At 48.9% G+C, this 16,240-nt stretch overlaps 1 protein-coding gene across 1 annotated transcript in view; it reads right to left on the reverse strand.

Annotated features, from left to right (window-relative positions):
• Positions 1-10,070: 10,070 nt before the first annotated feature.
• Positions 10,071-16,240, reverse strand: part of FYCO1 (FYVE and coiled-coil domain autophagy adaptor 1) — a 75,717-nt gene continuing 69,547 nt past the window's right edge. The window contains exons 17-18 of the mRNA XM_058556694.1: positions 16,033-16,142; positions 10,071-13,957 (exon numbers count right to left, since the gene is read on the reverse strand). Coding sequence (XP_058412677.1) covers positions 13,882-13,957; positions 16,033-16,142 — 186 coding nt within the window. The 3' untranslated portion in view covers positions 10,071-13,881. The remainder of the gene's footprint in view (positions 13,958-16,032; positions 16,143-16,240) is intronic.

The raw sequence follows: 16,240 nt of genomic DNA on the forward strand, positions 1-16,240 counted from the left end.
TGGAAATCCATGAGGAAGTTGTGATCCATTCAACATTTCTAGAAAATATGCTGTGTGAGTACTTTTTAAAATAAAAAGAGGATTATAGTATATCATAACATTTTACTAGAACTCTATTAATCAGAAAAATCAAGAAACTGAATGAAATATGATGCGTTTTCATTACCAAAAAAGAAATTGGCTTTTTTATCAAAAAAAATTTTTTTTAATGAATTTTAAGTCCACATATCACAACATGCATATTCAAGCGGCTTTGTGGTCCTGAAGTAGTCAGCTTGGATGGCTAGAGACTTGGTCTTTAGTGACTGTCTTTCAGGCCTACAGAATACTCATTCATTCAGCAAACATTTGTGTACATACTATAAGCCAGTCCCTTTCTACCCACTGAGGTTATATTGCAACTGCAATAGTCCTTTCCCTCAAAATGGTTACAGTCTAGCAATATGGAAAAGCCAAGTGCCATGTGAACTCAGATATTGGAAGATGGTATAGAAAGTTCTGTCAGGTGATACCCCTTGGCTGAGAATCACGAGACTGGTGTCCTTGTATGGCTTATAAACTGGTTTGTAGACACTTCCCAGGAAAAGCTGCACACACAACAGCCTCTTTGGGTGAGCCCTTCAAGAAGCAGATTTGTTTGTGTTCCTGATCTGGTATGTGTCAAATACACTCACCCCACACACAAGGCCTTGTATGTAGTAGGCACAATATGTTGAACTAATAAATTTGTTAGAATTTAAAATTAGTCATTACTCAAATTTGTCCTTCATGTATCAGAAATCAGCTGCCAGAAAACTTCAAAAAAAATAAAGATTGGCAACCTTGAGCAATTGGGACATTACGTCCTTAGGGTAGTAATGCCATCCTGTTACCTACAGGCAGCCTGAGAGGAGCTGTGGTCAAGGGAGGGACTGGCTAGAGTAGGACTGGACACCAACGCCTTCCCGTGGCCGGCGAGCAGCGCAGATTGCTGCCTGCCATCTCCTGTGAGAGTGGTGTACGGTTATAATTTCTTCCATTTGCCCATAGTAGTTGTTACAAATAGCCCTGTGTGAGGAAGCAACCAGCCTCCAGCAAGCTCCTTCCATTTTCATCTGGTCGCCCTTCACTGGAGGCCATCACCATCTCAGTGTGGTGGTTACAAGTAGTATTTCCACGATGGGCTTAAATACACAGCGAAGGCTGTCATGAAGCATGAAACCTTTGGACACCGACTTTCTGCTTCAATAAAGGAAAAGCTGTCGCATGTTTCCAGATGGTTCTTTTGTGTTTGTAATCTTTGAACAGGTGTGCTTGGATTTCTAATTCTGATTTGGCCTCATAAGTTGGAGCTTCCCATGGGGTCCAGGTCAAAGCATGGGTCAAAGCATCCCCCGACCCTACCCTGGCATCCTGGCTCTAGTGCCTGAGGATCTCTGCCCCTCAGTGGATTGGACCTGTCTCCACTGGAGCTGCTCCTCTTTCTCCTACATTCTGGTCAAGGGGCTCTAAATGACTTTGAAAAAAGGGAAATAATCATGGCCTCCAGCACCCTCACCTTACACGTTTTAGACGCTCAAAAGAAATCTCTCTCTTCATTCGATAGGTTGTTTACTGTGTGTGATTAATAAGTACCATGGCTTTAGAATTATCATCACAACCAAGATATTATGGTGCTTCTGCAATACAGGCTCTTTCTACCCCATATCATATGCCCCTCCTGTTACAGTTGAGGTCTGTGCCCAGCATCCTCTTGGGACAGGGAGTGTTTCTCAAATCACTTCTATGTTATTGGTACAGACAACCAAGATAGCTAATGTCCCACTCAATGTCTTTCTTTGACTTTTATATTGTAAAAACCTACAAAAGACATGCAAATGTGTCTCTCTAACATGTGACTCTTTATGAGTTTCTTTCCACTCTTGACATACTTATTTGTCACACTCAATTTTGGTACCACAAGCTAACCAAGAAATCTCTGTGGTCAAATGGAGATGCACCAACCAGATAGCCCCTCAGGAAAGAACTTCTAGGGAATGTGGTCAGCATGTAATCTCCAGCTGCAAGGTCCACCTCTGCTGCAGAGAGCAGCCCTGGCCAGAGCCTTGTCACCCAAGGCCACATACATCCAGTGCCTGAGAGACAGGGGATAGACAGTGTCAGCCTGCTGGAGCACTCTGATGGTCGGTGTCTGCTCCAGAGCTTCCTGCCGGGCTGGCCAAGGTTTGTCAGGCTTGCACCGCAGTTTAATCTCCCTCTGCCCAATCTTGCTTCCTCCCACTTCCCTTCATGGGTGTTGATCCCTAATAAACATCTTGTACTGCAAACTCCAGCTCAGCGTCTGCTTCTAGAGAAGTCAGCCTGCAACATTCTTTTCACCAGGGACTGCCAATTCCAAGAGTCCATTTAAGACCCGACGGGTAAAGAGCATGGGGTATCTAGGAGCTATGCAGCACGGTGAGCATCAGTCACAGAACTCATCTCAGAAGGCTGGGAGCACAGGCCATGTCTGGTCTTAAATCAACCATCAGAGATCTTGTGCACCAACTGTGTGCCAGGCCCCGTGGTGTACAGGACTGACACAGTCTCCCCTCAGGACCTTTCAGCTATCACCCCCTGCTTGTTTACTCTGTGCCAGGTAGATACTGTAATTAACCCTGTTTTACAGATGAAGGGGCTGAGCTTCAGAGATGTTAAGTAACTTGCCCAACGTCACACAGTTAGTCACTGGTAAAGCTAGGACATAAACCTGGGTGTATCTGGTCCTCAAGCCTTGGCCTCCTCAAGCCATGATGCTATTCCACCTTGCCTGCCATGGTTAGACAAACTAGCCATTGCTTTGGAGGCTAGACCAACAATTTGCCAAGTACCAGGCTGAGTACCAGGGGATGCAACGATGGATGGACATAGGCTTGACTAGCGCTCCCTCAGATACCACTAAATGCAAACTCCAAATAATGACAGAGGCCCTGCTGACCCCTCCTTTAAAAGTGGGCAATGAGGGTGCACTAGCAAAGGACGATGTCGTCATTGCCACAGTATCAGGAAGGTTCCTACCTGCTCCCTCTCCTAGGCTCCTCCCCAAACATAAAGCTATGGAGCCTCAAATCCTTTGTGAAGGAGTCACAGATTCCAACGCAGATGTATGTACGTGTGCAGGTCCAAGGACATTGCACCCAAGCTTGGGCAGGCTTCTGGACCACAGAACACCTGGTGGTGGCTTTCCTCCTCACCCCACCTTGTCCCTTGCCTCTATCTTTCCTAGCTCCTTTCTTACAAAGAGACCTGCCCATCCATCCACCAGCTGAATACCACTGAGTGGCCTCCATCAATACCACACAGAACAGAAGAGTCACCCAGCCAAGACGTGCTCCAACTCCTGACCCATAAAATCATGAGATGTAATAAAATGGTTATTATTTTTTTAAGCCACTGAGTTTTAGAGTAATTTGTTACACCGCAGTTGATAAACAGAACACCAGGAAGCCTGTTCTTAATTTTTCAGCTCCAACACAGTGATGTGACTGTCCTGGGTGAATCCCTGGAAGCACATGCAGAGTTTCATCCAGAACCATCCAAGTGGAGATGTCACCTAGCTGTCTACGCAGGGGTAGAATTCGGAGGAGAGGTCCTGGCTGGAGACAGATCTAGAGGTCATCCACGTGAAGATGGTATCATGCACATGGGAAGTGCTGAGATCAAGAGAGAGTGGAAGGAGGGGGGTGGTACCGGGATGCAGATCTAGGAACCTCCTATTAGAGGCTGGGTAGAGGAGGAGCCTGTGAAGGAGACCAAGGAGTGACCATTTAGGTAGGAGAAATGGGAGAGAAGGGGTACCGTGGGAGCCAAGCAAGAGAGGGGTTAAGAAGGAGAAGCGGTCACTACTGTAGAAAGATGCTTACAGGCTGAGGAAGATGAGGACAGGGAGCATTTCTGGACATGGCCCCGGGGAGGCTGGTGGTGGCCTTGATACAAGCGGCTTCTGAGGCATAATCAAGGCAGATGGGTGCTAGGTGAGGAGCAAATGGGAAGTGAGAATGTGGAAAGAGAATGTGTAGACAACACTTGCTTCAGATCTGCTATGATAAAGCATAAGGGGTAATCCAATAAAACAAATTTTTCTTTGATATGACATTCTTTTTTTGGCTCATTCACAATTAAATGAAAGAAGTGATTTTACAAACTTGCTTGTACTCCATTCCGCTGTGTCCCAGGCATTGTTGCCACAAAACCTAGTGGTATAAAACAGTAACCATTTTATTGCACTCACCATTTTGTGGGTCAGAAATTTGGAAAGGGTTTAGCTGGGCATTAGCTTGGGGTCTCTTATGTGATTGTAGTCAGGTGCTGGCTGGGGCTGTGGTCCTGAAACCTGAAAGCTTGACTGGGAAGGGCCAGGCCAGATGACCGGCAATTGATGCAGGCTGCCAAGTAGGCCACCAACACATGGCCTGTTCAGCATGTGGGTTTCATGGGACTCAGACTTCTTACATGGAAGCTGGCTTCACCTGAGCAAGGGTCCAAGAGAACCAGGGGGAAGTTGTACGTCTTTTTTTGTCCTGGCACCAGAAGTCACATGGTGTCACTTTGGCTGTTCTCCACGGGTCAGAGCAGTGCCAGGCTGGCCCAGAATCCAGGAGAGTGGCCACAGACTCAACATCTTATGGGAAGAGTGTCAAATAGAGAGAGTCATGTTTTAAAACCACCACAAGCTGCTATTCTGTAAGTTAGCTTGTCTTTCAGTGACCCCAATCACTCAATCTCCCAATTGCCTAGCTAAAACCCAGAGAGAAGAGAGCCAAGGAGAGGAGAAGGCGAATGTTTTCCTGAAGGATGATGAGAGTTGGGGTGAAAGGGGAAATGCAAGAAGGGAAGATTATCTGACTCTGTGGTAGAATGATTGCAAAAACAGTCCTAATTCTCCAACCCTTGTTGTCCTCATACCCTTTGCAAAGCGGCCTTGCAGTTCCTCCCATCAAGAGGAGTCCCTTTTCTTGCATTTCAAACCTAGGCTGGCCTTGTGACTTGCTCTGATCAACAGAACACGGTCGAAGTGATGCTGTGCCAGTTCTGAGATTTGGCCTCACAAGGCTTGTGTATTTCATTCACTCTATTGGAATCCTGCCCAGCAGTCATCTGAACAGGCCTGGACCATTCCACTGGGGGATGGGAGACCAAGTGGAACACAGCAATGTCATTTGGCCAAGGCCATCGTAGATCAGCCAGCCCTCATTTGACCAACCAACTGACCACAGACACAGGAGTGAGCCCAGTCAAGATCAGCCAGCAGCCAGCCAACCCTCAGCCATGTGAGAGAGCACAGCCAAGATCAGCAGAACTGCCTAGACGACACACAGCTGGCCAAGGGCAGACACATCAGTGAGCCCAACATAGTACCCTAGTCAGCCTGCAGATTTGTGAACTAAATAAATGCTTAGTGGTTTTGAGGTGGTTTGTTACGCAGTGTTATTGTGACAATAAATAACTGATATAGCCTTTGTATGGAGGATGATACACAGTAAGGGTTTGAAGGTCAAGGGCTCCCATAGCAAATTCTGGTTTATGGAAGAGTTTTATTTATTTATTTTTTTGGTTAGCCCTGAGCTAACATCCGTGCCAATCTTCCTCTATTTTGTATGTGGGTGGCCACCACAGCATGGTTGAGGAGTGGTGCAGGTCCGCGCCCAGGATCCAAATCTGCGAACCTGGGCTGCCAAAGTGAAGCACGCCAAACTTAACCACTATGCCATGGGGCCGGCCCTGAGGTTTTTTTTTCATTATAGGATAATCTATGTTCCAGTGAAATGAGAATGGTTTGGAGAAGACCACTCCCATGGCCGTGTCTACATGGTGCAGGAGTAGTAACATGTTCTAAAAACGGTTCTGACTTACCAGCTTCCCTGGGTCTTGGTTTCCTCACCTGTAAAAGCTGGCTGACTTATGGCAAGAGGCTCTTAAACTATACATGCTACCATTGTTATTAGTAAACCAGTGCTGCAATGAGCTGATATTTCTCTTCTTTTTCATAAAGACTTGGCAGAACCCAAAGGTCCTTTACTTTTTTTTTTTGCTTCATGCACCCCTTTGACAATTTGATAAAGCCTACAGTTCCCTTCTCATAATGTTTTAAAATGAATAAAATAAAATATATAGGATTACAAAGGAAGCCAATTATACTGAAATATAATTTTCTAAATATTAAAACAAATTTATGAACTAGTAATACATGAGCCTCTTTGTCAATACATTAAATAAAATCTACCAGCAGATCTAATGACAACCTTCACATTGAAGTGGAGCTGAGCATAAATATTTTGAGAGTCTACAACAATTGCTGTGTAATATGAAATTATCTGTCATTTCCATTGGTGACAAAGTCAGAGGTCTTCCTAATACATACTAGTGCGGCATGTTGTCTATTTTCATAATTGAAGGAAGACCTAAATTTCAGTTAGACATTAGGGGAAAGATGACATTTTTCCCCCATCCAAGTGCACAGACCTTCTGAATTCTGTGTATGAACCAGCTTAGAAACCCATGTTTAACCTGACCTCCCCCAACCCATATCCGTCAGTACCAAACTCATACTTCTTCCTCTAATTCTTAAATTTTGGACACGAATGGAACTACCTTGGATTTGGGGAAGGGAAAGTTTTCTCATTTACAAATGATCTGCCAGTTAGCAACATATCCCTTAAATACAAATATAAGCCATACAAAGAAAACGTGGTTGTAAAAAGATTTTACCTGTAAAATAGTTTCACAACAGGGGATTCGTTTAGAAATATCTTCCTCTCCAAGAATGAAATTTATATCACTGCATCCCAGTGCTTGGGCAATGGGTGGAGGGAGAAGTCCTGGTTCCAAGATTTCAGGGTCACTGGTAGGGTTAAATTAGGAGACAGATCCATTAGCTCATTTTACCCCTTTCCTCAAGTTCTAACCAGAATGGTGACACAGCAACAATCATCAAGGACCTTCTCGGCATGGTCTATGGATCACCTCCACCAGAACCATCTGGCAGACTTGTGAATGATCCAGACCTGATGAACCAGAGTTGATATGGGTAGCGTCCATGACTCTGCATTTTAATAGGCCACCAGCTAACCAAAATAAGAGAACTTTCTTCTGAGAAACTTTTTGCTACTTGCTTTGTATTTACTGACACTAAATAAATGAACAGTTTGACTCTGGAGCAAAATTGAGCCCTGGGTGAGTCTTGGGCTTTCCCTGATAGCTTGATATCTGAACCCTTAATAAGCAAGAAGGCTGCAGGCCTGACCCAGGATTGATACTGGTTCCCTATTCCTATTCCACAGGGTCATTTCCGGGGCATGAACATGCAGTCCTCGTTCTGAGCACGCCCAACAGTTCTGTGGGGTCCTTGCTGGTGAAGAGCTGTCTTGACACAGACCTGGGATTCCACACATGGATCTTGTCTCTTGTGCAAAAGGTCTCTTGGGAGGACTGATGCTGCTGCCACTCCCCAGGGCCTGTTTGTGAAAGCATGTTCAGAGACAGGAGAACAAAACTGATTACCTTTTCCCTGTCTGCAGTCACTGCCTTTGGTGTCTGTTTGGTAAATGGTCCAGGTCTCGCTTCCACTAAGATGTTGCCTCCACCGGATATGGTAGTTGGCTTTGGCCCCACCAACTCTGGTGTTTCCCCACTGCACCCGTCTTTCAAAGAGAAAGGGGACTTCTGCTAACCTAGCCTCCCGTCCAGCCCTCCTCGAAGCTCGAGGAAAGCCCTTCCTGCTTCTGTCTTTCCTCACCCTTTCTTGGCTTGCCTATCCTTTTAGTCACTCCCCTCATCCATCTTCCTTTCTCACACCAGGGAGAAGACATTGACCTGCCCCACTGACCTGGCAGACGGATGTTTAGGCCTCCCAGGAATGGCTTCTTTCTCTTCTCGTGGCTCAGTCAGAGGCCTTCTTGGGAGTGGAAAGCTGGGGAGGCCCCCCTGAAATCACCTTCTCTTTGATGACGCTATGGAGCCACAGGCCCAGAGCCAAACGTGGTCTGGAGATGAGGCCCTCCTTCTGGTAAGGACACTCACACATTTCAGGTTTGGCCAGGCCTGTCTCACTTTGTTCATTTTTTAGCTGAGAAGACAATTCATTCCAGGCTTCAGATGGGGCTACCAGCTTGGAGATAACCTCAGTACATATGTGCCAGAAGGTGTGAGGAAACCACACCAGTCTCCGTCCTCCCATAGAGCTCAGAGGATGGGGGAGGGACAAGGGGACACACATCAAAGACCAGAGGTTGGCGATCACACTTCTGTTTGGCTTTACCATCTTTCTTCAGAAACCAGCGGGTGTGGGAAAAGTAAAAGGCTGACCTTTCTTTCAACCCTAACCCACTTTGAACAGCTTTCATAACAGCTATGCTCTCCTGGTTTTTGATGGCTTCAGCTTCAACTATTCCCTCCAAAAAAGTCCGTTTTCTCATCTCGGGCAACAGGTTTCACCATCTATTTGCTTTTCACAAGTGCGTGGGTGGCAGGCTCCTCTTGCCAGATTTTTCCCACGCATCTTCAAACTGAAAGGGCTGACCCTGCTGAGATGGTCCTTCTGAGTCATCTGGGGAATCTCTACATCCTTGAGCACCACCAGGCCAACATGGCCAGAACAGGCGTGGCCCCTCTAAGATCCACGCAGCCAGCAAACACTGTGTTGGGCCAGGATTCTTGGAGTCCAGCATGGCACTTGGAAAACCTTGAGCAGACTTTGGTCACCTTGAGTTACTCAGCGGTTCAGCAGGTGGGGTGAGGTGCAGAGGGGATTATGACGTGGAGGCCCCCAGACTCCAGCCCCGGATGCAGCATGCACCTCTACGTGTGTCTCAGAATTCCAGCCCCCAGCCCACGTGGCCACCAAGCCTCTGGAGGGACTGTTCTATTAACAAAAAAGGCCTTCTGCGGTGCTATTGGGCACTTGGATACACCAGTCTTCCGTTACTTCAACCTGGTCACTGGACAGTAAGAGGGTTGATTCGAGAGCATCATTAATACAAGAAGGGGTGCAGGAGGGGTAGGATCGAGTCACCAGCTCACCTCCATCTTCCCCAAACCTTCTGTAGGCTTGCCCTTTGCCCTTCTCTGCCATGGGACTTTCAGGAGCTTCTGTCCTTGGCCAAGTTGGCTAGGGGGATTGTCGATGGCCTATAGCTGACCAAGGCATCAGAACTGACCAGTGCCCTCACTGATTCAGTAACTGTTGAGTACTCTCGTGTCTGGCATGGTGCTTGATGCTGTGGGCGTGAGGGAAAGGAGGGAGATGAAGATGAATGCAACATGGTCCTTGCCCTTGAGGGAGCAATACGGTTACAGAAAGTGTAAATTATTCCTGAGTAACTGATTAAAGAAGAGGCCACACGAGAATCTCAGGGGGAATGTTGGAGGAGGAAGGTGGGTAGAGGGAAAGGCGGCTGGGGGGTGTTCTGTGAGGCACAGGGCACTCAAGGGAAGGAGCCCTGTCATCTCCAGATGTGGGGTGTGAGGTGAGTGTGGATGGACTGCCCAGCCTGAGCTCACTCTGACTGGTCCAGGAGTGACTGGGACACGCCCTTGGGGGCCTGTGTCCAGGCTCTTTGCTGACCCAGAAAGAACAGTGTAAGCAGTGGTGGGAGTGTGGACTCCTCCCTCTGCCAGCTGCCTCGGCCTAGCAGTTTTGCCCAGCTCTGTACCACAGATCCACTAGTCGTGGTTTTAGGCCATCCATGACCTTTTCCCCCACCCCATTATTCCGGTGAAGTTTGCTCTTTGCTCAAAGTGCTCTGTGAGTACCATGGGAGGGCTGGGGACATTGAGCTGAGGGCAGCAGCTCATCCAGCAGAGGGTGGTGGGTTGGAACAACACGTTGGCTCAGGCAGGTCTGAACACCGGCCTCAGAGCAGACCGGGAAGTACCCAGATATCAGGCTGCATGGCAATCTCTCAGAACATCTGAGAACAGGGCTCGAGCCCTTTTGAAAAGCCACAGTATAAGGTGATGCTCTGTCTCCCAGTAGAGCAGCTCAACTCTGACTCTGGTCTGAGTAACTTTACCACTCGTCTTATGTCTCAATGGAATGAAACATGATGCTACCCTCAGTGGCATAGTGTTTACTTTATTTAAATCTTGAGGTTAAAAGTAAAACATTTCCAAATGGTGCAGCAGACGCTATAAAGGAATATGTTTTGGGATACAAAAGTTTCTCACTCCCACTGTGCAGGTGGAGTGTTGGCATTTAATGTGCTTCTGGGTAATTCTTTGGTAGATAAGAATGAAATGGGTTCCCAGACCCATTACCCCATAAGGCCAAGAGAATTGAGGATTAGTCAATTAAAGTGCAATTCGGGTTGGAAGCCGTCCAGCTGAAGCCTGGGTGCTGTCCTGCAGCCACCAGAGGCAGCAGTGTCTCTGGATAACACTTGTCATAAGGTTCTAAGGATGTCTTTTTATCAGAGATGCCTCCCCAAATTTAAAGATATACTTTATTATTTTTAAAAAGTGCTTAAGAGGGAAAAGGCATTATTCAGTCTTTCCTGTTTTCTTGGAAGAATCACAATGAAATGAGAAAAACTTTACCCAAGGTTCCACTAACAAGTGTCTGTTGGGTAAGTGTTTTGTGAACGTGAACGGCTGACTCAGCGGTCTCTGTGCAGGGGGACCCTCGGTTTCAAGCATCACACACGGAGTCTCTGCTTTAATTCTCAACACCTCTGAGCCAAGGATGGGATCCTCACATGCAGAAGTACCAAGGGGGACTTTTAAATATGAAATGCGTATAAAATTGTATCAGTGGACACCTAACCAGTATCATAAAACACAGACTTGGAGATTTCATTCTCAAATGGGGGATTTCCTCTCATGTGAGTCCGGAATGGCTTCACCACCTTAGGTGGGTGACAACTGAAAAATTTCAGAAAAACCATCCCCTTTAGAGTTCTATTATGTGGTGTTTCATTTCTACTTTCCAAACCCTGTGGGATTTTTCAGTTCCAGATTGCTGCTTGAGAATTTCTCTGCCTGCTCTCGGTCCAGTCAACCTGGAGTCCAGCGGGCTCCAGCCAGGAGGGCTCTGCGGAGGCCACACTAGGTCTCCAACACCCTTGCTTCCTGTGGACGAGAGTGCCTGACAAACGCCATCTTCTCGGGTGAGTGAGGCTGATTGGTAGCTTCTGAGGCAGAAGTAGACAAGGCAGTTGGTATCAATACTAAAAAGTAAGTGACTATTATTCAGAGAGCTGGGCGATGAAGGGGCTGCTGGTTTTTTGTTTTTTTTAAATAGTGATCTGAGATCCTCAAGATGTTTCCTTCTTGTTGATTTCTAGTGTAATTTCTAGTAGACACTGGCTGGGGCTACCACCTTCAATAGTTGTTCTTCATTGTCATTTGCATTTTTTTAAAGTACCCCAACCCCAAAACCTCAGTAAAGTTGGGAACCTGTTTAAAATAAGAATAAAGCTATTTATACAAGCCACACTTAAATAGGCAAAGATGTTCTCTAGCTGCATAGTGCACAGCAAACTCACAAAGGACAAGAGTCCATCCAGCACAAACAATAAATAAGGTGCGGAGTCAGAATACGACCACTGGGGGACTGGGCGTCCTCTGAACACAGCAAAGGCCTTTCTGCACAACTGCAGTGAACGTTCGAGGGGGTGCACACCACAAGGGGCCCCTGCTCTCCCGGAGGAGTGGTTCTGGGTTGGCTTCGTGGTTTTTAAGCTGCAGATGGCCTCCTGCAGGGCTGAGTGACAGAGGTACAGAATGGGTCTCAGATGGAACGTCTCAGGCCTTCCGTAGGAAGCACACTGGCTACTCACTAAATGTTGGTTCTGGCTGCAGAGGACAGTGTGGCCGAGTCTCCACAGTCTCGTGGGAAAGCTAAGCACTCAAAACGTGACTCCAGACTGCTTGGGGTTCTCTTAATTGTTAGTTTCTTTCATGGGGTGAACTAGCCACTTCTGATTATTCTTTCCAAGGGGGTTGGTGGACTCAAGGTCAGGATAATTTGCTCTGGTGGAACAATCCTTAGGCTGTGTGGCACACCTGTGAGGACAAGCATGAAGCTAGGAAGAGTCTCTGCAGGCCTGTACATTTTCTGTTCTGGAGTTGAGCACTGTCGTGGCCTCGGCCAGTAGGAGATGCTAGAGACCCTGATGGCTTTCTGCCAGAGGAGGCTGCTCCAAGGAAAGAGAGCACAAGAGGTCTAGTTTTCTCCAGGCTGACTTCTCTGGAAGGTTCTGTTCACAATTCCCCACACCCCGCCTAAACTGAAAGGAAGCGCCCAAGTCTCCTATTTATATGAAAGGTCTGAGTCACTGCAGAAGTCACTTCCTCTTGCCTCTGCCCCACGAGAGTCCTCTGCTGGCACATGGTGGGTGTGGGGTCTGTGCTGAACTTGGCTTGGGGTTCCTGACCCATTTTCAAGCTCTCAAAACCAGTCAGATCAGGCCTGTGGATGACAGAAGGAAGCCCTGAGGTGGTATGACTAGGTCCCAGGCTAGCTGGAGGACTGGCGGGGCCCAGTGCTCCCCCTTATCCCTGGTCAAAGTGGGCTGCTTCGTCAGCTGCTCTGCCTACCTGTGGAGGTACCCGGGCCCTGACTGCAGGTGGCTGGCCTCTGTGAACAAGGCACAAAGAGGCCATCAAAGGTGAGCTCTCTCTAGTGGGAGAAGAAAAGTGCCACAGAGAACAGGAAGATTATTTCCTTCTTGTCCGGGAAAAGGAAACAGGATTCATCTGCCCAAGGGGAGAGGGCTCCTGGCTGTCAGGTGCAGGCTGAGCAGCAGGGAGTGGGCAAATGGGGTGCTGGGGAATCTGACAGGTGGGAGTGCGGACCAAGAAGCAAACAAAGAGCAGATTCATGACTTAAGCCTATTCACACTTGAGTTACCAAAGACTTTTGTTAAGAGCGTCCTAAATTTTGAAAGTGGTTCTTATCTTGATTATGACCATCGGTAAACATATCTGCAGGTGAGGCAGAAGCTCTTATTTATATCAACCAAGACAGGCCATTAGCTGGGGAGTGAGCCCGAAAGGCCAATGCACAAGCCTGCTCTTTGGTCATGGCATCAACGTCAGCCAGCACTGGGCTCAGCCACCTGTATATAGACGGCCTCTGTAGGCCCTCAGTACGGTGGGCTCTGTTTCCTGGATAATCTTCAGTTCTGACTCTTAGGGTGATGTTTTGAGCTGTTGAGAGGCCTGGGTGAAAGGCTTTGCTCAAGAATTGCCCAGAGAGAAGGGCTGGGAGGAAAGTGCAGTTAGAGGTCCCTCTGGAATTGCTGAGTTCTGGAATAGCCCCAAACTCCTGGGGCAGGAAGGGACAGGAGCATGACAGGAAGAGGCTGGTTGGGATCTCAGGAGGGCCCCCAGGGCGCCCTGACGCTCATGATGGCCCTGTGGTCTCCTTTTTCGGGAGGACCTGCGGGTCTCACAGGGTCTGGCCAGGGCATCCCAGCTCATGGTCATCCAGGATGCCTGGCCCTGCGCTGGACACAGTGGGGCATCTCTCTCCAGGGGCAGAAGTCAGGATCACCTCTGGCCTGTGAAACTCTCCACAGGAGGCCTGTAACCAACCGTGCCCCAAGGAGAGGCCGATGGTCTCCTGAGTTGCTAAATTTTTGGCAGAGGGTCCCTTTGGGTGTGAGGACAGTGGGTCCCTAATCAATGGAAACATTGCTTGAGCCCTTAAAAGCCACGGGGGCTAAGAGTGATGGTGCATAGTGCTGGGGACACAGTGCTGGGGACAACGCCACTCTGAGGAGCAGCCCGAGGGCCTGTCCCTCAGATTGCACAGTGGATCCGCTTCAGAGCAGCTGCTTTTTTTTTAGTGCTTTATGTGACAGGTGAGGAAGAGTAGTGTTTCCTGTGGATAAAGTGAAACTATTAAAATCCAGGTGCTTGAGGCTATGGGAAATCACTTCCGTCGTAGATCACAGGCCGGTCAACTGTCAGGTGATAAAATACTTTCTTGGAGACAAACCTGAGGAAACAGAAATAAATAAGGAGGGTGTTACCCTGAGAGCTGAAGCCCGAGGGGCAGCGGCTGCTGCTGGGGCCTCTGTGGTGGCTGCGATGACCTGGCTGGGTGTGGGTGCTGGCAGGCGTGGGGAGCCTTGTGGGGAGACCTCTGCTCAGAGGCCTGGGCCCCTAGCAGAGTGCATGGACTCTTCCAGGCCCCCTCACCCCCATTTCCTCTCTGTCTAGCAGAGTTCTCTCCCTGCAGAGGGTCAGGCGATCTTGGGACATCGCCATGGACTTTCCTGGGGCTTGGGTGCGGAAACGCCCATGTGGTCCCACGCTGTGAACCACTCCTCCTCGCCTTGCTGCTCTGAAGTGGCCCAGGGGTCTCAGGGGTCTGGGTGGTCCGGACTGCACGGGAGGAGTGAATGGAGCAGGCATTGAGAGGACATACATGGTGAAGGGGAGTATGGATTTCATTCTGACTGGGCATCTAAATCCGTTTTGCCATCCATGCTTCAGAAATCTCGAGTAGGCCCCTGAGATGAGCTCAACGGGCTGAGGCCAGAGTTTGTCACAGCACCAGGGTCACCTCTAGTGATAACTGGGAGCTGACTTGGGGGCTGCGACTGTGCTCCACCCTCAACACACCTCTCCTCGGCCTCTCCGTCAACCCACAGTGAGGCTCAGGGAGACAGCGACCATGCTCGCAGCCACTGCAGAGGAAATGGGGATTCAACTGAGGCCCACAGAGGGAAGAGCAGAGCCTGTGCCTACTGACTCCTACCCACTCTCCTAACTACAGCCCCACCCTGCTGCCCTGGAGGGGCCAGGACTCACGCCCACTCTGGGTGGGCTCTGAAGGCAGCTCTCTGGACATGCTAGGCCTGTGCCCCTGAGTCCTGCTAACTCAAGGTGTGTTCATGTTCATGGGGTGTGTAGGGGAGGGGAAGGAGAGGGGAAGGCGGGAAGCTCATCCTCTTAACCTCTCCTTTGGTAGACACCCTTGACCATAGGCCCTGGGAGTTCAAGGCCTAGAAGTGGTGAGGGGGTGGCACAGCGTTCTCCTAGAGTGTCCTATCAAGCTATTCTGCTAAAAGCCAAGAGGGCTGGGAAGGGTACCCATGTTGGGGGATGTGGCCACTAGCTCAGGGCCCCACTCAGAGAGGATGTGGCTGGGTGCTGATTAGGCAGGTCTCATAACAGAAGCAGCCCCAATTATGGGCTTATGCTGAAGCCAGAGGACATAAAAGGGACAGTGCCCAGCAACCTTAACCACCTCTGTCTCATGTCTCCATAGAGTAGGGCCCCTGGCTCATGGTAGATGCTCAACCAATGCTGGTCCTCTCTCCCGCTTCCTTCCTTGGCCACCCCTCCAGCCTTATCTCCCTACATTGCCATGCTCCCACCCCCCAAGCCCTAGACTCCTGGACCTGTAGCTGGTGCTCTGATACAGTGCTGCCCAGAGATGGCACACACTGCTCCTGCTCCCATGACAACAAGGCCCAGGGGCTTCGCCTCATGGTTCTAGTCCTGTTTATCTCAAGCTCTAGCCTTCATTCGTTCATTTCTCTCCATCCATCCATCCATCCATCCATGCAATCCTTCCACTATCTTTACAGAGCCCTTCTTTGGGCTGGGCAGTGGGAATCTGGACATCAGAGACAGGCAGGAGAGTATACCAGTTCAGAGCCCAGAGCCTGGAGCTGGGCCACCTGGGTGCAAATCCGGCTCCACGACTAGCTGTACGACGTGGCAGTATCACTCTTTTACCCCTCTGGTCCTCTGTCCCTCAGCAGTAACATGAGGTGAAAGACGGTCCCTACTGCATGGGGATGCTGTGGGGCTTAAGTGAGTAAATAGGAGTGGAGGGCTGAGAACACACCTGACATGTGGTAAGACTCTGTAAGTATTAGCCTGTGTGTTGTAAAATCTATAGTAGACACTGGAACACCATAGGATGGGGGTCTAAAATCAAAGAACTATTATTAATAAATTACTGATAATTAAATAATTTCTTTTAAATATCCACCTCTGTTCTTGAGACCAAGTGCCAGGTGGACTCATCTGGGTGCTGACAAATGAGGTGGCCCCTACCTGGAAAAGGTGTTGTCGAAGATGAGCATGTAGATGCCGGGGGTGCGGACCTTGAGCTGGCCCTGGATGTTCTCCCTGTGGGAATTGCATCGGGTTGTAGGAATGAGGACCTGGGAGGAAAACCAGATAAGAAAAAGTGTCACGGAGGCTGAGAGGGCCCCCTGGATCCTCTGGGCCCTTCATTTTGGGGGGGGAAACTGAGGCCCGA

Source organism: Diceros bicornis, chromosome 2, assembly GCF_020826845.1.
Source record: "Diceros bicornis minor isolate mBicDic1 chromosome 2, mDicBic1.mat.cur, whole genome shotgun sequence".
Classification (NCBI taxonomy): Eukaryota; Metazoa; Chordata; class Mammalia; order Perissodactyla; family Rhinocerotidae; genus Diceros; species Diceros bicornis.